The sequence below is a fragment of the Stegostoma tigrinum genome, chromosome 10 (assembly GCF_030684315.1).
Source record: "Stegostoma tigrinum isolate sSteTig4 chromosome 10, sSteTig4.hap1, whole genome shotgun sequence".
NCBI lineage: Eukaryota > Metazoa > Chordata > Chondrichthyes > Orectolobiformes > Stegostomatidae > Stegostoma > Stegostoma tigrinum.
In genome coordinates, this window is record NC_081363.1 from 62812763 (window position 1) to 62836786 (window position 24024).

Sequence of the window (24024 nt, forward strand, 5' to 3'; positions counted from 1 at the left end):
TCTTACATTCCAGCTGCTTCACCCACCGATTCATTTGAAATCAATGTTCTCTTTTCCCAGCCTATCTGCTTCAAATATTTTCCTGCATTTCAATCACTAACACTGCCACTTCATCAGCATTACAAGTCCCACCTTGAATTGTTCAACGAGTATTGTGCTGGGCTGCTGCAGAGCTCAGTGTTTTCCACATAGTGCAGTCCAGCATTCAGCATTCTACATATATTTCCAGCAATAACATTTATTGTTCATTCATAACATTGAACATCCATTCACCATTTGCTCTATATTTTCTCCCTCTGAGAATGCCACTTTATTTATGATTAATGATGAAACTCTCACCCCTGTCATATGATTAAAGAATATTACACACAAGCAAAGAGTAATCAGAAAAAATTGACAATATATCACACTGTGCCCCTATGTTGTTTTAACAAGAGGACGTTATAAGTACATTTTTGATGACTGAAATTGTGCTGGACAGCATGAACCATTGATAATTTTATTGAATGAACATATACATAGCTAGCTTTCCAATGCTGATGTATATGGGTATACATGTCTTGGTTTTAATATTCCTTGCTCCCTCTTCCAATTTTTTTTAATCTTTCAAACTTCAGAGATATAGGTTCCTCCAAAAAATATTGTGACTACTTCTAAATGTTTTGCAAGTTGGAGAGAAACTGAACATATTGGGGGTTAAAGAAAAGATATTGGAAAGCAATGTGTTACAGATTGTCAATACAATTAAAAGAATTGCATATTTTGCATCACACATTAACTCTGTAAGGTGGCATATCAAATCGGTAACAGTGAGAAAAAAAAGTGACACTTTTCTCATTAACTCTAATAAGCAACTGGCGTATATTGATACTTATTTAAAGTCTAATTCAGCAAAGGTCCCACAAAAGAATATTTACCTGCAAGGCTGCAAATTTAAACAATTATTGCATTGCATTTTTAAATGGTGGCACCCATTATAAATAACTAAAGCCCAGTAGGGTAACCAATCCATGAAATCTTAAAATATGATTGTTGGTATTGTCTTCAGTTTTCTGCTCCAACTCTAGTTGTTCTTCTTAGATTGAAAGTTGTCTCACATAGAAATGTTTTCATATCTGATAGCCTCATTTTCTGTCCCTCTATCTTTGAAACAATGAATAATACACAGAGGATGAACAACTTTATTTTATATTTAATGTAGGCCGTGGGTCAATGGACACTGTCTTCCTGCATTTGTCAGATTGTATACATTGTATTTTCATAAGGCTAATAATTCATTTAATTCTGTAACTTATCATAGTTAAGAGGTTTGTGCCATATTTATACCTAATAAACATGGAGATGAGCTTCAGAGAATGAATGTTCCTGTCTCCGCTTGCTACAAATCAGAGTACCGTCTGTTTATAAATATTTAGAGTATTATCTTAAGACCACTGCACCACCCTCCCTACCAGTTTAACAAAAAAATCTGTTAAATGTAGATTCAGCATTATACACAAGTATCAAACATAAACATTTATTTTGTATAAATCTAGCAGTGTCGACAAAAACAAATATGGATTCACTCACTGTTACTCAGCAGCAATGAAGTGCTAAAGGAGGAGTTTTAGTTGATATTTAATTATCCCAAATAAGAATCACAAGATAATAAGTTATTAATGAAATTAGGTATAACACTTTAAACTTTTAGAGACTTTCAGCAATAACATGAACTTTTATAAGATCTGACTTCTCCAAGGCTCAGTGGACTTAAATGAAAAAATATTAATAATATTAGAACCAAAGTTCTATTCCAGATGTTAATATGTTTTTGTTGCAGCTGGATTGTTCTGGAGTATTCTAGATTATTCTTGCTAAGTGTCTACATCGTGCTGAAGGTCCAACTAAATGGCTCCCCAGTAAGTGGAGGAATTTATGAAAAATACTACTGCCAGATTGTATTCATGCAATATTTCCTGGTTGGTTGAGAATGGAATTTCTGCAACCTAGAAATAATAATCTGCCTTTCATATTTGCTAGGTTGATGAGGCACCTTTAACCATTTTGTTTTGTTAAACAAACCATTTACCTATAAGTTATTGCCATGTGGTGTCTGGAAATGCAAAGGAATAGACAGGAAAAATGCATCTTTTCTCCTCTCAGAAAACAAACCTCAGTGAGCACTTTCTGTACAGGCTTGAGCCAGTATTGTCTCATTATAAATCACCAAGCAGAACTATAGCGTAACCTTGGCTACACAAAAAAAATCACCCCACCCTGATTTTTAAATGCATGCACATCAATATAATTACACCTAATTTACAAATAACTCTCTCAATATGTCAGTGTAAATAGTTTATTTGCATTTACTCAGCAGTTCCTGAAGCATGTACAATATAACCAATACAGGGGCAAATGGACAAATAGTTAGTCAGTTCAGATATTCTGTTATTATGACATCTGAATGAGCACATTTCGTTTGTTTGTATAGTACAAGCTAATTCATACATGTACATAGCCTTGAATGTGCATGTTCTTAATTAATCACACACTTAGCTAAATGTTAATAAATCACATTGAAAGCTTAGATTGTGTGATCTCACACTTTTTTCACAAATCATGAAAAAGAACTGAATATGTAATTTTTGGTAAATACAGATCCAGGAGGTATTGTTTTATCTATATGAATGCAAAAGCATAGTGCTAGAAGAAAAAGGATCAAATTGTTAATTAAAGCATGAGGTAATTGTTGGTTTTAGCCAGCTCAATGTCCTCTATTCTTCCTGATGCCTGCACATTCTTGCATAAGTAATTAGTAGACACGAGAGGCTACAGACCCTAAATTAATGCATGTAGTGGTGTTTTTGAAACTGATATTAGTTATATATAATATGCAATTCTGTTGAGAATTAGTGGTCACTCAGTGACCGAGCAATCTAGTGGTTCAGTAACCAAATATATGACATGTTCAAAATAAAAGCCAAATGGCCAGCTTTTCTGCCCCTCCCCTTTATTTCCATATGTTTATATGTACATCTAACTCTACAGCAGTATGCAAATTCTATTCTATATTTTCAACAGATATTTCAATTAATTTTATTTGATAATTGTTTACCTGGCTTTAGGTTGTTACATACACAGCACTAAACAAAAATGTTTCCTATAAATGAATAAACATTTGTTTGCTTTTAATATATGCTTTTTATACAATCAATGAAATGATTTGGTAGTTATATTCTAGCATACATTTTGCAATGAGGAAATTTGTTTTATTTAGATCAATATCAAACTGCTAAACAGTAGAAGAAAATGTATGCCTCCAAATTATTTTAATATGTAATGCATTAGAATGAATCTAGTTAACAATTTTTATCACTGTACAGAAAATGAGTACTTCTAATTTTATAAACAAATTTGAAACAGCATTTATTATCAGCTAAATAAATGCAATCAAATGATGTTTATTATTTCGAATATGTTTTTACATAAATAGTTAAACACACTTAAAAATAAACAAGGAAATGAAATAAGAGAAAGTTAATTTATCTGGTAATTACCTTACATTGATATCACAGATGTTTACTTGTTTCCCTTTGTGTATTAACCTTCAATCTACTGAACTTTTTACAGTGAGAAACATGCCAAGTAGCTTGGTGGATATCTTAAATTTGCTGGAGGAATAGGTATTGTTTTGTGTTTGGTATGTTATTTCATGCATTTCTTGCCCCAGTTAAAACATCATTGCCCTGATATTTCCACTTGCCATCCATCAGTAATCTATGTGGCCTATCTGAGTGAGACTATCCAATCAACTGCAATTGGTGCCAAATTACAGACAGTTTTGTGCTGTAGTCTCATATCCAATGAAAACTGGGTTAATGCAGCACAGAGTTGTTTCAGTTACAAGCCTTAAGAAGCATCAAATTGTGTGGATGATTCATTCCATCTGTCTGGCCTTTATTAAACCTTAGAACTCAACGATAAAAGAGGTAAATCATCAGTGGACAGGACAACGCTACATTATATCAAATTTAAGTGCTGTTTGATCTCATCAAGGAAATTTGGAAAAAAAATCCTACCTTATAATTAGGTTTTAGTTTCCATTCTCACTAGTTGATCAAGCTTTAATACATTTTATTTAACCATCTCCAAATGCTAAGCTATATTTATGCTGGTCAAATTTAATTTTGTTATCCAAAACATTGCCTAAGGAAATAAAAGATAATAACATATATCATATGCTAGCATGATTTGCATAAAGGACGTTGTGTTTATCAAGCTCTTTGTTAACAACTTACCTACTCATGAGATATATCAGATCATTTCTGATTCATCTACTTTAATGTGGAAAAAGTAACGTCAGGTAGTAAATATATGTTTTGCTCTATTTATTCTGTAAGGAAAATGATTATAACTAAAAGCAAAGGTATTTCGATATCCAAAAAAGTTCGGAAACATTAATATTTACAGAAAGTATAATTTGCGTAGGCTGTACTTCGGAAAGGCTGGGTTTATTGAATCAAAACATTACTAATTGACCCTTTTGCTGAAACGCACGCGGATGTTATTAGGCTCTGAAAGCTGAATATGCAAAGTTCACTAACAGGAACGCAAAGTAAATATATGGCTTGCATGCTTCTGACCCTTTGGTTTGAAGAATCGGGTTAAAACTATATCTGAAATTATTGCCTATGATTCAGTGTGATGAGTGAAAATGTTTTCAACCACGGTGACATATGATGTAATTGGGTGTTTGGTATGAGTGGCAAAGTTTGTTTGGTATGAGTGGCAAGCTTAACTGTTAAAGTTCTGAAAAGCGTATTTCACATCAAGCCAAGAACGACACCAGTTTTACATTTGCTAATTAATTTAGAGCTATGACATGCAAATTAATTTCAAAACTAAGTAAAATTACAACCCTAACCGAGCGCTCGATGAAATATGCTCCACAATAAAAACTCTGATATTTTTGGACGAAAAAGATAAGTTCATTGCCAAGTTTACTCTTGGCAATCCAGATATACTAAAACGGTAAAGCTTTCATTTTAGCTTCAACCCAACTGTTTAGTCTTAACAACAAGGTAGAGAAGAAATGGTTATGTCGCTAGCGAGTAACGCAAAATTAAAAATGTGATCAAAAAGCATACCGTGACATAATTCATATCAAAAAGTTTCATTATATATGTAAACTTCTGTTATTAAAAGTATCTAGAAAAAGTGGGAACATCCACATGATTTGCTGAAATTAATAGCTTAGTGAAATATGCTCCAAAAAAAACTTTGCAACGTCGTTTTGTTTTAGTAGTACGGGCCTGAGGAAGTTACCATCAAAAATTGCCCGTGTTTATCAGCCGTCTTTAATTGAAATTGTGCTATCTTGAAAGGAAGTTAAATAATTACAAAGTTACAAGGCAAAAAAATATCTTGGGTAGCAACTTCTACTCTTACTATTACACTTTGTCGTTATAAATAATAGTCGAAATATTGTATCTCCACACAATGTTCAGTGAATTACCTGCCATTTTGATTTGTATTGATATATTTCACCTATTTTAATTGAAACGATAAAAACAATCAACATGCAACAGATGAAGCGTCTAAACAATGCAAAATTAATTTCAGCGAATTTCAAGCTGATGCAGTGCACATTTTATGGAGGAATTTGTTTTATTGAACCCCAAATAAAATACAGTCGACAAAAAAGTGTTAGTTCAGCTGTTATACAAAGCTGTCACCAGGCTTCCACAATAACTAAATTACATTTACAAAATTTGAAATAGGCTGCCATAAAGTTTTGAAATGTGTAATTACAAAAAAGGACGAACAATAAACGTCTAGAACGTGCCTACAAGAAAAAACAAAATAAACCTTGATATATATAAATTATATATTTATTTATTTTAAAGATTCAGGATCAGAGGATTCTAGGTCGCACAATGTTTCCGAAAATTCGTTTTGTCAATGTGTAATTTTTCGAAGATTACATTCAGACATATATTCGTCTGATCACAGTACGATTAGCTCTAAAATATAGGAAGGACCAACGCATCTATCACCAGCACAGATTTGAGACAAGAAGTTAAAAAAAAGTTTTCTATGTTTAACGTTGCTTGTGGTGAAACTGATGCGTAATGGACAAGGAGGCAACACGCAGGCATCTGCTTTCGTGAATGTTTCCTTTTAATACAGTACTTTCCGAAAACTACTGAACTGTTTCAAGATGGAATACTTAAAGAAATCCAATCTCAAGAAAGCCTTTGCCCTTTCCCCTTTACTTTACACACAATAGCTCTAACGTGTTTAACAATAGCAATTCCTATCCCGGCAGAGACTGTGCTATTTACCCACCACAACCTGTAACGGCGCCGAACTATGTTTTCATTATACAAAAAAGCACTTTATGCCATAGCCTGTCTCCGTGCTCTGTGACCAGAATTTCATTCATCACATTCACCTTTTCTTTGGTCAATATTTCTCGCTGTCTAAAAATTGTTTTTTATGACACCTGGTCGGACAGCGGGTTCCACGGTGGGGTTACTCTGCAAGTGAGAGCCCCCTTCTCATCTGAGCGCGAGTGTGAGCATGAGGACTGGTTACTTTGTGTTGAAGAATTCTGTACTATTCTGGGGAGGGACGATGATTTTAGGAAGACGCTATCTCAAAAACCCAGATTCACAGATGCGTTTCCTTGTTACTACCGGAGGAAGCAAAAGGGTGAAATCTTCAAACTGGTCGCGGAGCTTGCCTGCCTCCTTCCGTCTTGAGCGAGGTTGCCTGCAAATTCTGAGCACCCACACCAAACATGAGTGAATCTTTTTTATTTGTACAGACTGACGTGATTATGTTATTATTATTAATCTGAGTACGACAATTTGCATGAAAATTGGACTTTGAGGCGGTGTGATGGTAATACGAGAGGGAAGTTGTATAGCAATCACTTATCTAAACACTCACTTGCCATAATGGTGTGAACAGGCAGGAGACCAAATTCTAAACTTTCTGTTCAAGACCGATTTTAAAATTACACAACAGTTGGACAACTAGGTCTTTGATAGGAACACTGCCATATTTCCCTTGCCTCTGAAACTCGCGGGTTGCTGTTGACGTGTTTGGAATTGTCACCGCCTGCTTCTGACGTTGTAAATATTTTTGTTTCTGTAACCTGTTTTCACTTCAGCAAGACAAACGTTTCTTAAAGCACAGCTGTATTGACGTAAACATATGTTAGTGCATTTTACTTACACAGCAAAGCAGAGCAAACAAACAGCCAGAATAAAAAGCAATTTGGCGGTTTATTTTAAGGATTATTTGGGTGGTTTGGCTTTTGCAGGTATATAACAATTCTCTGTAATGCTGATATGTGAACTGAAACAATTCGGGAATATCAACACTTATAATTATATTAGTTTACTCCGATCTTCCTTTGAAAACACGAGAACGAATCAATTGCGTAACACTCATTGTCTACACGGTGTAAATCTTCAATTTTCTTAGTCTGATTTTTCCGCCACTGTATAATTACTGTAACTCTGTCTGGTTGAATTGTTTACTCTGCAATATTATATTTGTATTGTTTTTGAATTATGTCTGTCAAAATAAACACAATTAATAGCAATTAATGAACATGAAAGAATGAAACAAATATATACAGATAAAGTTAGGAAAGATAGCTACAAAGTTTGAAAATAATAATAAAAATGAGCAATATTTTAATAAAAGCCATAAGCCATTTTTTTCAGATTTCGGGGTTTTTTAAAATCAGTAATAGCTTTGCGTAAAACTGGAATCTATTTTAACACTAACCTGCCAGCAAATTATGGGTTTATTTAGGAAGACCACCCATTTCACCGAACACATTTCAATTTCCTGACAGTGTCCGAGCGTTATAAAATTTGTGCAACCTAGAAATAGGCACAATTAGAAGTTTAAAATGCCCCAGTAGGTTCCAAATCAGTTCAAAATAAATAGATGGCGGTGAGCAGCGCGGTTCCATGGCATTTGTTTTCATGCAGCAATCGGTTACTTATGTTTGGGTAATGCGTCGTCGTAATTAATTGAAACTAAGTATTTATTTCGATCCCATTGTTTCAAAATTCCAAAGACTTACAGTGTACACTTGGGGCTGTACATGTGAATAAAATCCTCTTCATTTTGCACAAGTTTCACACGTGGCCAAATTTAGGAAACACACGAGTATTTGGCATTTTAAGGACATTTTAACATTTTTGTGTGTCAGTGTTCATCAACCCGATTAAAAACCTGGGATTTTGTAGTTGGAATACATATGAAACACACATACCATGCACTTGATTTGCCTACAAAATACCTAATGTTATAATCAAAGCGATTCGTCGATACTAGAGTGTACATTATATCGCCCTCATTCATCGCGTTGCTGAAGGAAATATACTACATAGATGAATTGAGCTAAATAACAATTTATTGTCATCTACGGGTGGCAAACATATTACGTATTAACTTGGGCTTTGATTAAAGACTGTAGTGCGCTCACAAATCACCTTTTTGTCTGAACTGATGCTTGGCTAAACCACAGACTAACATTAAACAAGATCACACTCAAGTTAAGAAAATATTGTTATTTTTCTTTAATTGGGACAATTGGACTCCCGCGTGTTGGAGCTGTGGTTTTAACCAACAGAACGGAAAACTGGAATGACACCACTTTGCACTTTAACAATCGGATTACATCAGGGTACAAGTTGTTTGTTTAACCCGACAGCTCTCTGCACCCCGTCGCATGCTTTACACACTCATTAAAACGATTATTCACGATCTGTCGAGTGTTTTCTAGTTCATTCACACGACGCCCTCAGCATTAGCTCAACCTATTGGGTCGGCGAGTCAGAAGAAAGAAAAGATCTGCGCTTTCAAACAGCGCTTCCCAAACCAGCTCCAACTCCACAGGTTGTAGCGATACACGGAAGATCAACACACATAGGGACAGATACACACAAGCAGGTATATACACAGAGGCAGATTCACACGGGCTGGCACACAGGGTATACGCGAAAGCACAAACACACACAAATACACACACACACACACACATACACACACACAGGAGCAGCCAAACAAAGGAAGATACACAGGAACAAATATGCACAGAGCAGATACGGACACACAAGGATAGATACCCCCACACAGAAGCAGATATCGGTGGGCCAAATACAGACAGGAACAGATTCACAAGGCTAGAGACAGGCCCACACGCAAAATGCGTAAAGTTTCGTACCATTTCTTTAAGTCTGATTCGGCGCATAAAACAAATTTAAAGCAATTTAGTGTAAAATATAATCATTACCACATAAACGGCAGTAAATTGCGAGGGGTAATCAATTTTCAATGAAATTATCTGTTTTTGATCAATTCCATGTTTATGCCAGCTGTTAAATAGATTACAGTTAAAAGCTACCCCACATACAATTTCTCCAATCAATATTCTGCAGGGCAACTCCCTGTGATTTTAGTGTTTTCAAGGGGGGGAAAAAAACTGTACTTAGATAGCAATTTCCAAATTCCTCAAAGCTAATGAATTAATTGAAACTGATATTTCAAGTTATGACATTTAAATAAAGTGATGTCAGTTCCCAATTGCTGAAAAACAGTAGCGACAACATAGAAACGTGGGACCGTCTGTTAACACCAATTTATGTCTTCAATGCGCACACAAGAAACGTTCTCATAAAGTGGAAATACTCCTTTACCCTTCCGGCTATGAAAATAGCTCGGGCAGGTATGTTTTAAGAGACACCTCTTATAAATGGGAAAAAGTTCTCACAAAATTATTTTGATTATGATTTTCCGCTTCAAAATCTTGCATTTAAATTTGAACACTTTCGTTCATTTGTTTCTCGCAGTCATCCTTACCAAGGCTGATGACAATCTACCATCGATATAATACCTCAACTGTAACATGTGCCAATTTTTCGCAGATAATAAGGAGTTTGTTTCAAAACAATACGGTAATATCAAACCAAGCCAATGACTATGGATGCAATTACGTAAAATTTTCACAAATAGATAAACACGCAAATCAATACAAATTAAACCTCGTATAATTTGTGACCAATTCCCGATAAATGACTCATTCTAAATGTGTGGTTGACATGTTTACGCAATGCTATCAACAGTAGGTTTTTTTGGCACTATAAACGTATTTTAAACATCAAATTCGATTTCAGTTGTAGTTTATTTTAACCGAGGTGAATGAGTAATTTAGAATAAAGTTGGTAGAAAATAGCAATTATTATTTCAAATCCTACAGTCCTTACAGTCTCGGTCTCTTACTGAGCATGTCATTTGTTGTCTCAAAAACAGAAACTGTTGGAGAAAGTCGGCTTGTTGAGCTCCATCAGTTTGTTAGCAATACTCGAATTTGATATTTAAACTCGGCATTTGGTTAATGTGAATAATCTTAAAATTAGTCTATTTTAAACTACGATTTTTATGGTCTAATGTATAGTCTAGACCATGTTGGGTATGAGAGTTTGGTGATGTGTTTTCTCCCCAACGATGCTGCCTGTAATGTTGAGCACCAGGCCCAGGTTTTACGCACATTGGTTCGCCATTCAGAATCGAACGTTATTTACACTGCTTCCGCAAATAAAATCCCACCGAGTCCCAAATGATTTCTACAAAGTAATTACATAGGAGTACATTTTTCATTTCCGGAACTTATCAGAAGAGTCCTTTCTTATTTACGCTATTTCAATAATGTTTTAATATTGGCATCACTCAGATCATGGGGTTTTCTCTTGGACTTCAATATTTCCTTAGCCTCCCTTATACAGTTTGAACCATTTCAGGTTAAGTCTATTTCCAGAAGGAGGGAAAAAAAAGTCTTCTCGATGCTGATTCCACTTCCTGTTACCTAAAAAAGTTTACAAAATAGAACATGTTTACATGGCTATAGTTTCGAATCTGCTTTAAAGGAATTTAAAAATGAAATGTTTCTGAGGAAAATAAATGTGGTCACATTCATGAAATTAATTTTAGCAAGAAGGCGAATTGAAATGAATCATTGTAGATAATTATTGTAAAAATGACAGGACGCAGAAACTGTTAATGCACAAAGACAAGGTGTAGTGTAATTGTTAAAGCAATTACCAGCGTTTTATATTAAATATTCAGGTGTGAACTCTGCTTAACTTCAATAGCTGTCATTTCATTTCGATAGGGGATTTGATATTTGAACGAGAACATTCGTGCGAATTGACTGCTTTATGTGGCGAAAAGCTTTGCAAATATTTGTCTTGTTCTTTTTGAATGTTCAATACGGTAGGATAACATTTTTTTGTTACTTCAAGCATTTTCACTGTCCAGAAATACAGGCGCGCGTGATTTACATCGGGTAACCTTCAGCGTCTCTCGGTTACTCGACAAAGCCAAATACTGTAAAACGATAGCTATAGTAACTCGTGCGATACAAACAAATAATCCTTCATTTCACTCTATGAAATATCGAAGTATAGCAAACAATGCACCTGTATTCAATGACATGGAACCACTGTAGGCGATTTTTCTGTTTATTTGTTCAACTAATGTCAAATACAAGATATATATATTCTTTAGCATTTCTAAAACAAATTTTCAAATGACACATGATTTTCTATTCCAATCTTCTATCTGGAACATATCTATCACAGAATCTTACTGCTGTGTTGTAAAATCGACTACGCCCTTTGTTTCGATGGCGAGGACCTTGAAGGGCAGGGCGGTGAACAAATGTGCGCATTTCTGGTTTTAAGGGTAGACGAGGCAACTGGATATGGATTGACCAGACCGATACTTTCCAATTTAAAGGGACCGCTAACTTTAAATTTCATCAAAAAAACATATCCCGTTGCAAAGCGATTGTTCATTCTATATATTCCATGCCATTTTCTGATTTAAAATCTGTTGGTGCACCGAGGTTTGGCAAATCCCACCTTCATTATTTCTCAAATCAAATCCCTGGAGTGAGAGCAGTTGATTGCTGCTGCTAGGCATACTTGTAAAACATGCACCAATAATTTGTTTAGTCGATGCACACATAGGCGCCCATTTTAGCGAAACAAAAATGGAATATTTAAGAGCAGTTAAACGTAAGAGGTAGAGCTAAATTATTACTCCCTGAGACCAAACATACAAATATCGCTCAATCGCTTTATTATATTCATTGAACGTTTAAACTCCCAGTTAATAGCATCAAATGTGTTCTTTAGCGGACTTCGTCTGCATGTGTCCGAACAATAAATAGTAGCGCAGTCCCAACATGGTTAAAACAACCTTGCAGCATGTTAAAAAGAAAACGCAGCCTGAACGACTGGAATGTCTATCAGATATTCCAGGTGTCAAAATGTTAAATTGCATTAAAAATGCAACGATAATGCTGTTAAAGTTTTGCTGATAAATATTATTTCAATCATACTCCAAACACATTTACTTTGCCAAATAATAATGAATCCACCGTATCTCATAACAAACCAATACTACATAGAGCTTGAACTGATTCACGGACACATACAATTTCAAAGCTAACCTTGGTTACCGTTTCTAAAAGTCAAATTAATTACTCACAAAATAGCGAAATTTTTATTCCTTACTCTTTTTTGCATTTTACCAATTATTCAATAAACCAATTAAACAATATATTTTATTCACACAAATGTGTTTGAACATGACCACTCAAAGTTTTGCTGATTGGAAAAGTGAAGCATGTGACTTAAACACCGATTTCCTTTTAAGTCGACATTGTCTGATAAATTGCGTACACCTTTCTGATCGTCGACGCATCCGCCTTCTTATTATGGCAGGGTCAGTGCCATGCGATTTCCAGGCGCTAAAGTTTTCTGGTGTAAATCAGGGAGCCGATTCTGCTCCTAGCCAAGTGGAATTGAGTCCACTCCTTTCTCTGGAGCCAAGTTGAGCTCCGGGACTTGGGGTTTACACCGTGAGAGGAGAAGCCGCTGGGTGTCGATAGTGCTAGAAATGCGTAATGTTCAAAAGACAATCGAATACGTGCATTGTGTTTTTGAAACACAGAGACAAGCTGTGAAGGAAAGCGAGAGAGAGGGGAGGAAGAAAGAAAGAGATTAGATCGACAGCGAAAGAGATCGTTTGTTAGACTCATTGCTTTACCAACAGCGCCCCCACGCTACTATTCACTGTTCTGACCAAGCTCTCTTTTCCCGAAAGGTTAGCTATCGGTTGTCAAAAGAAAATCAAAGAGGAAATGAAACTAAATTTATCTGTCTTCTGGCGATATACCCATAATTTCCAGCTTACATTCTATTACAAGCAATATCTATGATGACCCATGTTAAACGTGCAACTTGAAGACTTGTCAAACTTCAGGCTGTGCAGTAAAGTCTGCCGATACCAAAAAGAAAACAGTTTTAGCTTTTCGTCACAATGCCTCGGAATGTAAGATGAGTTATCAAGAAATACGCTTAGATCTATGATAGACACAGTGTGTTGAAACTGAATACAATACTGACTAGATTGAGTTCACAACAGTAAAGCACCGCAAACAAAGTAACCTGTCACACTCGATAACGTTAAACGTCCAGGAACAAGGTCTGCGACTCACGCGATGCTCAGCCTGTGAACAACAATTGCTCCAACCCTTTCAGTGTTCAGTTGATGTATGTAAATCGATGTGTTTACAAACACATTTGCTCTGGGAAATGGGCATTTTTTTAAAAAAAAGTCTTAATAGCAGACCAACATCTGTAGATTTTCTGGCTATTCTATTTGCCTGAATTATTTCGTTATATCGCCGGTATAATTATTTGTCGATGCAGGAAAGTGGTTCTTTAAAGACTATTACATCTTTTGGTCAATCGATATGTGAATAATAAGTATAATCGTAATTTAGAGATTCGTAATGGGAATATTTCGGATCGTATCCGACAAAAATGAATATATTGTACATACACTGTATAGAGGAATTAATGATAATTAGGAAAGCAACTTATACACACAGTATGTAAGCATTAACAAATATTCAAATCCTTGTGCTCTTTTGTATAATAGGAAATGTATCCAATATTTTGCATGCCGCGTATAAACAATTGTTGGAAAGAAATATAAAGTTTATGACGACCTACGACGTTACTAAACCTGTGTGTCATTAATGCAGAAGTTGTTGAATACTAGTCTAAAATATATGTTTATCCTTTGACGATGAAACTGTTAAAAAAAAACACGAGGGTTATAACGCCGGCATGCACGCCTAAGCTTGTGACCGGGTGAATTACCTTCTACTTCGCCAAACGTGTTACAGATTTACAGACCGGCAAGTAACACCCGACCAAGACAGAGGCTGCAACACTAGCATTTTAATTACAATTAGCACAGAGAGCACTTCTTTTTTAAGTTGCACTAATCTAGTAGTTGGAAGTAACTCCAAATGATATAAATTACCTTCACATCTTACACTAACTGCTGCTTAGCAGTACAAGTTATACAGAAGCACCATTACTTGCTTTCAAAGGATTTAAAATTCATACTGGAAGAGAAAAGTACGGACTTTAAAAATTTTAGTCATGGAAAGAAATATTGCTTGAGGTAATGTATAGACAATGGTGCTAGTATGCCCGTGAGAATTAAGTAAAAGACTGAAAAAAAGAACAATGGATTTGTGCATAGACATAACATTTCAAAAGTCCATTATGTCGGCATTTTGTTCCCTAATTTTATCCATTTGAAGATAAATGAAACTAGTCCAAATGCCAATTCTGGTAATTATGTAGTTGTACCTATTTTGCTAGCAATTTTATTTTCGCTGTTATTTGTATTTCATGCATTCAATAACTGTCGTCAAAGATGTGGTTTAAGTTGTTCATAGAACACTTACATATCAATTGAATATTATGGAACAATTTGCAGGTTAATATCAAGATATAAATAAAATAAACTAATTTAAGGCTCCCCAACAACAGCGCAAAAATATTTGAAAATGTATGAATATTTAGATGTGCGCATGATAATTACATTTCTTTGCTTCTAATTATCATGCATCATATTATTTAAATATTGTAGCGAAGTGTTTTTGCAGCCGGAGTAACCGCAGTTAAATTTGTTTAAAACTTTCAAATGTAAATAATCAAAAGATTCAAACCAACAGTTTGGGTAGAGGGAAACAAATTGTTGCGCAAAGTGAAGGCGTTGAATTTAAATCAAAAGTTATTTGCTTACAGTTAACGCGGACTAGAGCATAATGGTTACTTATGTTTAATAGCGTTTTGTTTTATTTTCGTTACTTTTTTTCCCACAGGTCCCCTACTTAGTGAGGGTTGAGACTCAGCTCTTGCTCCCGTTCAATGTCGCTGCCCTCTGTTTCCACACGATTGCAGTGAGTTTTGATCTGGAAAGTTTACACTGCGCAAGAACTCCGCCCTCTGGGCACCACTCACACATCCCCCCAAACCCCTAATGAACTTCACCTTCACCTCTATCTAACCCGGGAAACACCACGTTTGACCCAAACGGGTGGATCACTAGATACCAGAAACAATTTCAACGTTGTGGACTAAGAAACATAATCACTCATTTCAAAAAATAAATATCATCAAGGAGTCTACATTGTCGATTTCTTTCCTTGCAGCATTTTGGAGCTAGGAAATACATTGACGCAGAAACCAACCGAAGCATTATTTGCGCGGGAAATAACCTTCACCGCTTACAAACAAAATGCAAAGGTGGAAAGAGAGATCACGACTGTGGATCTTGTAGTTTGACATTAAGCGAATTCCGAATAAGAGTTATTGGGAATGATCCGACTGATCTTGAATGCACCTTGACGTATTGCCCCAAGATTCACCTGACATTGTAGAACGTCACACAGCTGACGCAAAGTATTGCCACATTACCCAAAAGGTTGATCGAAGTGCACTATCCTCCACATTTTAACCAGACCAAAGCCATCACACTGAGACCTTACGTTACAGATTCGAGGTGATGGGCTTTTTTTCATACAAATCCGTGTAATACTAAATTAATATCTACACTTGAGAGGATCTCAGCTTTAGGCTTGTTGTACCTCCACTTAGCATAATAATGTGCAACATCGCATTCTGGTACTTTGTTTTCACTCTCAGCACAATCAGGTCATTTCAACATATTTGCCATGCACTTAACAACTTGTAAAATAAACTATTACATTGGAACTGTTTCAACATAGATAGCTTATTGGACTTTGAAACCATTAGTTAAGAAATGTTCTTCGGATCATTAGGGAAGATTTGAACGTCAAACCTCTGACTATCCAGGCGTCATGGACTATCAGGTAAACTCTCTAGTTGGCTTTCAACACGGCTGTATTTCTTAAACTTCGCAGTTAGTGAATTTGATCTGCTTTAGCGTGAAGGTAATTGGCGATCTGATGTGTTTTCAAGTTGAGTTCCCAGTCAGTCACAGCCAAGCATTGTCGTGAACAGCCATGTCGCGATCCAGCTCCCCCTCCCAATCGGTCCACATACAAAGTAACTTGACAATAGTCATGGAATTATGACATTATATGCACGATTTCCTTTTGTTTGCATCGATCTTCTGTAGGTGGCACGTCAAATCTGAACTACGTTCGTACAAAAAAACACGAAGGTTTCGACTCGCTTGTAAGTAATCGTTAAAATATTCTGGTGCACCGCCTGACAACCTCAGCATGACTACCTTGTGAAAATTTATCGTAACGGTGCAATTTTTATTGTGCATTTCGCACAAGCTGTTTCAATGATAATATCCTTAAAATCACGATTGTCGGTTTATGCTGATTATTAAGACGTTTGGCAAACAGGCGCCTTAGGCCCAGAGTTTGATTAAATTAAGTTGCAAGATAAAAAAAAACAATGAAATGAAGACTCTGCAGGAAAATATACACACACATGCAATTCAAACAATCTTAGCAAGTCAACGACGAATTATTGAAAAGAAAAATGAATTGTGGACTTACCAAATGCAAGTTGCTGCAATCAATGACACGTTCCAGATCAGTGAAACTTCAGGGGTTAAACAGCGGAATGTTTCTCTCTCCTTTTGTAAAATGACACTTTACGAAAAAATAGTCTTTAAACTTTTCCTAATTGTTTAAGGCAAATACTTTGAGATTCAATTTGTAAGGGAGCCACAGGTCTGAAAAGCAGGCGTGCCTTCGACCTGTACTGCAGTGAAAAGAATTGGAAATTTTAAAGATGTAATTCGGTTTATTGCCGTTGTAGTAAACTCTGTACAGAATTTTATCAACACATAGATTTATTTTATTCGCTAGTTCCGGAGCGCCAGTTTGGAGCAGAGAAACGGGATAGATTTTCTCCAGAGGACGCATGGAACAGTCAGCGGCCCGGATAACGGCTAACGTCACTGCGTCCCGTCTCTATGTAAATGAAGCTGCACGTTTCTTTAGGTCAAAGAAAAACCTCTTATTATAGATCCCCTCAGTAACGCCTCGCAAATTCTCTTTTCCTTTTTTTTCATATCAATTTGCCTGTATTTAATTCAGGAGCCTCACTTCCTTCTTTCATATAACCCCGTTTAACATTACAGCGATAACATCTAGAGCCGAGATTCATTTTCCTTCGGGCCTATTGTGAGAGGCACTAGCCTTCTTGCGTTACTCGTGGGCATAGTTAATGTAACACAAGAAGAACAAATAAGGATAGCACCCTGCACAGACCTACAGCGGATCGAATTTGTAAGAAATGTGTTAGTAAAGGTTTTCTCACAAATGTGGTATCTCAGTCTGTCGAATATTTTATATTTTCAAAGAGATCTTCGGTGCTTTTAGTCATAAATGATACAACCAAAGTAATTGTCTCCGAGTCGCTGTATGAATCAATCAAATCTGAAATGGGGTTATAGATGTACATAACATTCCTTGGCACAGACTGTCATTTCTACGAAAGAATGTATTTAATAATCATGCTGTTCTGAATCGACAAAATCCCCAGCGTACATGAAGCACTTGGCAGCTTTCAGCTCTAACATTTCCTTGCTCTCAGTGGTCATACACTTCAATGTGAATTTGTAAATAATACCTCAATGTCAATAGAACAATGCGACAATCCCACTATGAAATTATGACTCTCCACTAAGTTCTTGGTGAGTCACTTTCTATTTAAAAATATCATGTTTATATTTTACACCTGGCATCACAGGAGGCATTGGATGCTTAATCTCTTTTGAAGACTGTGTATTGTTTCAAAAATGCACAAACTGTTCGAGGTGGCTGTGAAAAGGCAGGGCTCGACTTTTAAGGAAACCACATTTCGATCAACAATACAGCACTATAACAATTATGTTAACGTTTAAAATATTTTCCTCACAGAGTCCTGAGAGCATTATAATTGAACGACAAATGAAGAGCAAATAGTTTGAAGACTAGCGCGTTAGGTGAAATAAATTTTGATAGGAAGTAGATTGAGGAATGCATTCAAACCTGTTCCGTTTTTCTCTTTTTCATTGTTGCATATAATTTGTAATAAACCGTGGATTGAACGGTTCTCAGAACACGCTGCGTCAGTATAAAACTCATTAAGAACAGTTAGAAAAAAAAGGCAGCATATTAGTTAAATTGGAACCTAACAAACATTACACCAACGGTTCGGGTTAAACGTGGGTAAGTAAAACAGGATAAATTAGGTCTACACAAGGGGGAGGGGGTGGTTTCATTTCTGACTAATTTGGAATACTTTGATCTCTTTGACCGGGTACAGGAATATATGTGGCGAGAAGGCCACCATTTAAAAAAAAATTACTGCAGATCACTATTGCATTTAGCGGTGATAAAGAAAAGGACAAGATGTCAAAATTTCTGAATGTAACCTATTTTTTTTATTTCGGTGCCTTCTGTATAGTAAACATTTTAAGTGACAACACGGGCATATGATCACAATATCACAATCATGAAATTTAGAGACGACATTAACAATCACTCAAGGAATTTATGAGGCATTTAAGCAACACAAGTTACACGTCCGCAAGATTTATCCTTTAAGTACAATAGGTTTACACATTTCACTACAGTTACAGAAAGAAATGAAAAGGGACCTGTTAGTGACCACATACATCGAATTATGCACAACACAAACTAAAGGCAATCATCAATTTTGTCCCCTTCTGATTCTTTTGCAGGCAGTGTTGTAAACTGGAAAAGAGGAATTATTTTCAAAGTACTTGTTCTTTTAAACAAGGAGTGCATTTCTAGCCCCGTCTTTGGTCTCAACGTAAACATGAACCATTTTGTAACCAAATGGGAAAAAAAATGACCGAACGTTAGGCATGTTTTAAGTAAGGTTACCATATACAGTACAAATCAAGCGTTCAATTTTGATTATTTCGAGTATAAAATGTTTCCGCCAATATTGAGATCAGCAGCCACCAAGAAAGATAATTTCTAATACTGCAAATATGAGAATCTGGTGGAACAGTTGGATCAGACCTGCCTAATTTAAACTCAGTTGGAATGTAGTCATTTTAAATACACAGTCTACATTAATTTAACTCGTGGTTTCCTATCTAAACCGCCTCAAATTGCACATTGCTGAAACTGAATAAACAAACAATCCTACGGTATTTGACAAAATGCAGACAAAAATGGGGACTTGAATAAAAATACCTGGGCTTCTTTTGAGAATTATTTACAACGCAAATGTGTGTAAAATGTTAACTTACAGTCTGTTCGAAGGGATTTGTTAGTGTATTAGAGGGTTTGAAGAGGGCCCCTGGTTTTGATGTGTGAAGTAGTCAGAAAGTCCTCCAGAAAGTCCTGTGGAGAAACTTGGCAAAGAAGGTCTTAGAGATTCACAGGGGAGAGTTGAAGGCGCCTGTGGAGACGTGGACGATGCTGTCCTAGCCGTCATTGAAGTGCTGCTTTGAGAAGTCATTGAAGGATGAGGAACATGGGGGAAAAAGTAACTTGTCTGTCCTGCCAGAAGGTTCACCGAGCAGGGGTTTAACGAATACGTGCCGGAGCATGGAACAGACAAACCGCACGGCACCGAGGCAGCCAAGGCGGCTGCAGCCGTTAGGTGGTGGGTGGCATAAGGAATTTCTCCGTTCACAAGTCTATCTACACTTAAGCCATTTGAAGTTGGAAAGGAGTGGTTGTTTGCCAGAGAGTTCTGAGTTAATACCGAGCTGTAGGACATCGGGTGGCTGGGATAAGGTGAGGTGGTTCCATTATAGCTCAAGGTACTGCTGGCTCGGGGGTGATGGAGGGACAGGAATGGCGAGACTGGCCAGTATAAGGAACCTGCCCTGTCCATGAATGTCAGGCCGGTGGAGGTGAGGCGCGCTCCCCGCTTGAAAGCTAACTTGGCCCGAGAGGTGGTGGATCTCCGGCGGAGCTTGCCAGTGGTGCCGCCTATAAAGACATCGTCGCTCGATGGGTCCAGCATCCAGTAATTGCCCTTCCCAGGGTCGTCGTAATGCCTCGGCACCTTGACGAAGCACTTGTTCAGGCTGAGGTTGTGTCGGATGGAGTTCTGCCAGCCCTGCTTGTTCTCCCGATAATACGGGAAGTTCTTCATGATGAACTCGTAGATGCCGTTGAGGGTGAGCCGCTTCTCCGGGCTCTGACGGATGGCCATCATGATCAGGGCGTTGTAGCTGAACGGGGGCTTCTCGTACTTGCCGTTCTTCTTCTCGCCCTCCTTGCCGGCGTCCGCCTCCTTGCCGTCGGCCTTCTTCTCCTCGGGCTTGTCCTTGTCGTCCGAGCCGACTGGATCCGCCGAGCTGCTCTCGCTTTTGCCGCCGGCGTTCTCCGGCTTGGTGTCGAGAGCTGGCAAGCATGGCTTGTCATCGTGCTCGGGGCCAGCGCGCTGGCGGCTGTCACTCTGCACCGCTTCGGGCACCAGGCTGTTTATGCTGAACGAAGACTTGGGGATCATCTTCACTTCTTTCTTATCTCCCATGTCCAACATCACACACACACACGGGGGATTTTTTTCCCGAAAAAAAAAATCCCGAGAAAAAAATATAATAATAAAAAAAAATAAATTGTGATCGCCGCACCACAGTTGGACCGCAAATCGCACAAACGTTGGCAACTCCGTGTAGTAAAAAAAAACAGCCACTACTTCATGTTCTTAAGAAGAGGTCGCTCGGAGCCAGGCAGCTCCGCGCCCATGGAGCCCGGCCCCTGGCTGCCCAATCACAGCCGCCGGCGCGCCTGCGCGTCGCCCCGGGCCGCAGCCAATCAGCGCCGCGCCCCCTCTCCGCCGCCTCCTCCTCCTCCACCTCCTGCTGGCGGAACACTACAGCGCCAGGGCGTGGAAAGAGGTCAAAGCCGCGTCACCGCCGCCACCACCCGCCCCCGCCCCCCCCCCCCCCACCCCCGCCCCGCCACACCCCGGCCACCAACAACGTCCCAAGCAGCACCCTCCAACCGAACCCCAACACTCCGCACACCAACCTCCATTTCCCATTCCACTCTGCACTCACTCCCTACCTCACCTCCCCCCCACCCCCACCCAACCAAATCCTCCGGATGGTGGTTGCTTTTCTCAGCACGCTTCCTTTCTATAATTTTGAAAAGTTTGTGGATTTTCTCTTATTGTCATTTTTGTTGTCTCTCCATCTCGTTTTTTTTTAAATTTAACGCAGGTCGGGAATTGAACTCCAGGAGGAGGAGGAAGAGGAGCAGAACTATTTTCTCGGGGTCCTAGGCTCCAGTCCCCAGTTCGGATGCGTTGTGAGTGGCTGCAGTCAAGAGTTGACAGTGAGAGAAGGCTCTGCATTCCCCCCACCCCGCCCCCACACCACACCTCTCCTGCCTCCCATCCCTCCACACGTACCCTTGCAATTCCACCCCAAGCACATCTCCCAGGCCCGCGCAGAGCAAGAATCCCTGGTTCATGTGTTTGTGTTTGATGTTGCTCTGCCTTAGTATTAGAAAACTCTACTCAGGGCAGAGCTGGAGCCGGGGGCAAGACTCAGGATTTGATCAGGGACTGGGCGGCAGAAACTAGGCTTAGACGGGAGACTGGTACAGGAGCCGGGGAGGTCTCGGGTTGGGAATCGGGGCAGGAGACTGCACCGAGATTGGATCAGGGATTGGGAGCAAGAACCAGGGTTGGATCAGGAATCGGGGGAGGATGTGGGAGACAGGGTTCGATAAGGGGGTGGGGACAACAGCCAGTGTAGGATTGGGGATGAGGGGGGGAGGCGGGAGCTGCGTTTGGATCAGGGTTGGGGACAGGAGCCGAGTTTGGTTCAAGGATTGAGGGTGGGAGCTGGGATTGGATCAGGGGTTGAGAGCAGGAGCTGGGTTTTGGTTAGAGGTTGGGGGGCAGAAAGTGGGGTTATGTCAAAGGTTGGGGTTGGGGGCCGGGTTAGATCAGGAGTTGGGGTAGGAGGCGGGGTTAGATCAAGGCTTGGGGTGTAGGAGGCGGGGTTAGATCAGGGGTTGGATGTGGGAGGCAGTGTTGGATCAGGGATCGGATGTGGCAGGCGGTGTTGTATCAGGGATTGGGTGAGTGGGAGCTGGGCTTGGAGCGGGGATTTGGGGCAGAAGCTGGGGTTGGATCAGCAGTTGAGTTTGGCAGGCCATGTTGCATCAGAGGTTGGGGGACAGGAGCAGGGGTTAGCTCAGGAACTGGGGCTTTGGAGCCGGGGTTGGATCAGGAATTGGGCAAGGGTGGGAGCAGGGGTTGGGTTAGGGATTAGGGTGCAGGAGCTGTGTTCGGACCAGGGCATGGGAGGAAGGAAACTGGGTTTAGATCAGGGGTTGAGAGTAGCAACTGGGGTTGGATCAGAGATTTGGGGGGGCAGGAAGTGGGGTTGGATCAGGGGTTGGGCAAGGGTGGGAGGTGGGTTTGGGTCTGGGATTAGGTACAGGAGCTGGGGTTGGATCAGGGGCTGGATGGGTTGGGATCCAGTGTTGGATCACACATTGGGGGTTGGGAGCCGGGGTTAGATCAGGGATTGGCTAGAGGAACTATGGTTGGATCAGGGATTGGGGGTGGGTGCCAGATGTGGATTGGGGTTATGGGTGGGGGGAGCCGGTGTTGGATGATGGCTTGGGGTCTGGAGCCAGTGTTGGATCAGGAATGGAGAGCGGGAGCTGTGGCTGGATCATGGGTTGGGGTTGTGAGCTGCGGTGGAATTAGGGGTTGAGGGCTGGATCAGGGTTTGCGTCAGTTACAGGAGGCAGGCACTGGGACTAGTTCAGGTGATGAGGCAGGAGTCAGAGATTGAGGTTGTGAGCTGGGGTTAGATCAGGAATTAAGGGCAGGAGCTGGGGTTGGATCGTGGATTGGGAGTGGCACCTCTGGTTAGACCATGGGTTGGGAGTTGTGAATTGAAGTGGAATCAGGGGCTGGGGGAAGAGCTGGATTGGGTCAGGGACTGGAGGCAAGGATTAAGTCTGGATCAGGAGTTGGGAGCAGGACTCAGTTTTTGATCAGGAGTTGGGAGATATGGAGCCAGGGTTGGATCAGGGATGGGCTTTGGGAGGTAGGGTTGGACCAGGGTTTAGGTGTTGGGAGATGGGTGTATCAGGAGTTGGAGGCAGAAGCCCAGTTGGGTTAGGGGCTGGAGACAGGAGCCGGGTTGGGTCGGGGCTGGAGGCAGGGTTGGATCAGGGGTTGGGAGTGGGAGCTCGGATTGGGGCCAGGAGCCCGGGTTGGATTAAGGGCTGGGGGCGGGGAATGGGAGAAATACCGGCGACAGGGGCTGGGGCAGGAGTAATACTTGGGAATTTGTGGCGGCTGTGGGCTGCAGAGTGGCCGGTTGACATTATGAGCCTGAGTCCAGAGCACCCTTCCGCTGACTCCAAACCGACATGCCCTGCGTGACCTGTCACAGTCTTCCCGAGTCTGTTCATTCCATGTGAACTCTCTATCATTCGCTCTGACTGTTGCGCTGTCAGTCATCTTGGATGCATGATGGCGGATGGGGCATGTTGGCAATCAGTTGTAGATTCATTGTGACTTTACCTCGGTCCAAATGCAACAAAAATCCTGCTTTTATAGACCACTTCTCTGCTTATTACAAGGAAGGAACTCTGAAGTAGCTGATGTCAGTCTTGGGTTGTAGATAAGTGCT

The 24024-nt window shown here is 39.6% G+C and overlaps 1 protein-coding gene across 8 annotated transcripts; it reads right to left on the reverse strand.

The window, feature by feature from the left end:
• Positions 1–8441: 8441 nt before the first annotated feature.
• On the reverse strand, positions 8442–21137 carry foxg1a (forkhead box G1a). 8 transcript variants are annotated; one of them, XR_007248212.2, is made up of 3 exons: positions 19651–21137; positions 12755–13030; positions 8442–10870 (listed from the first exon to the last, which is right to left on the reverse strand). XR_007248212.2 is itself a non-coding variant. In XM_048537023.2 (2 exons), the coding sequence occupies exon 1, from the start codon at positions 20898–20900 to the stop codon at positions 19671–19673; it is 1230 nt and encodes a 409-aa protein (XP_048392980.1). In that variant the 5' UTR covers positions 20901–21137; the 3' UTR covers positions 11512–13030; positions 19651–19670. The 8 variants fall into 8 exon arrangements, 1 of the variants encoding a protein (XP_048392980.1); XR_007248211.2 differs by having other exon boundaries at positions 12559–13030; XR_007248210.2 differs by having other exon boundaries at positions 11654–13030.
• Positions 21138–24024: the final 2887 nt, after the last annotated feature.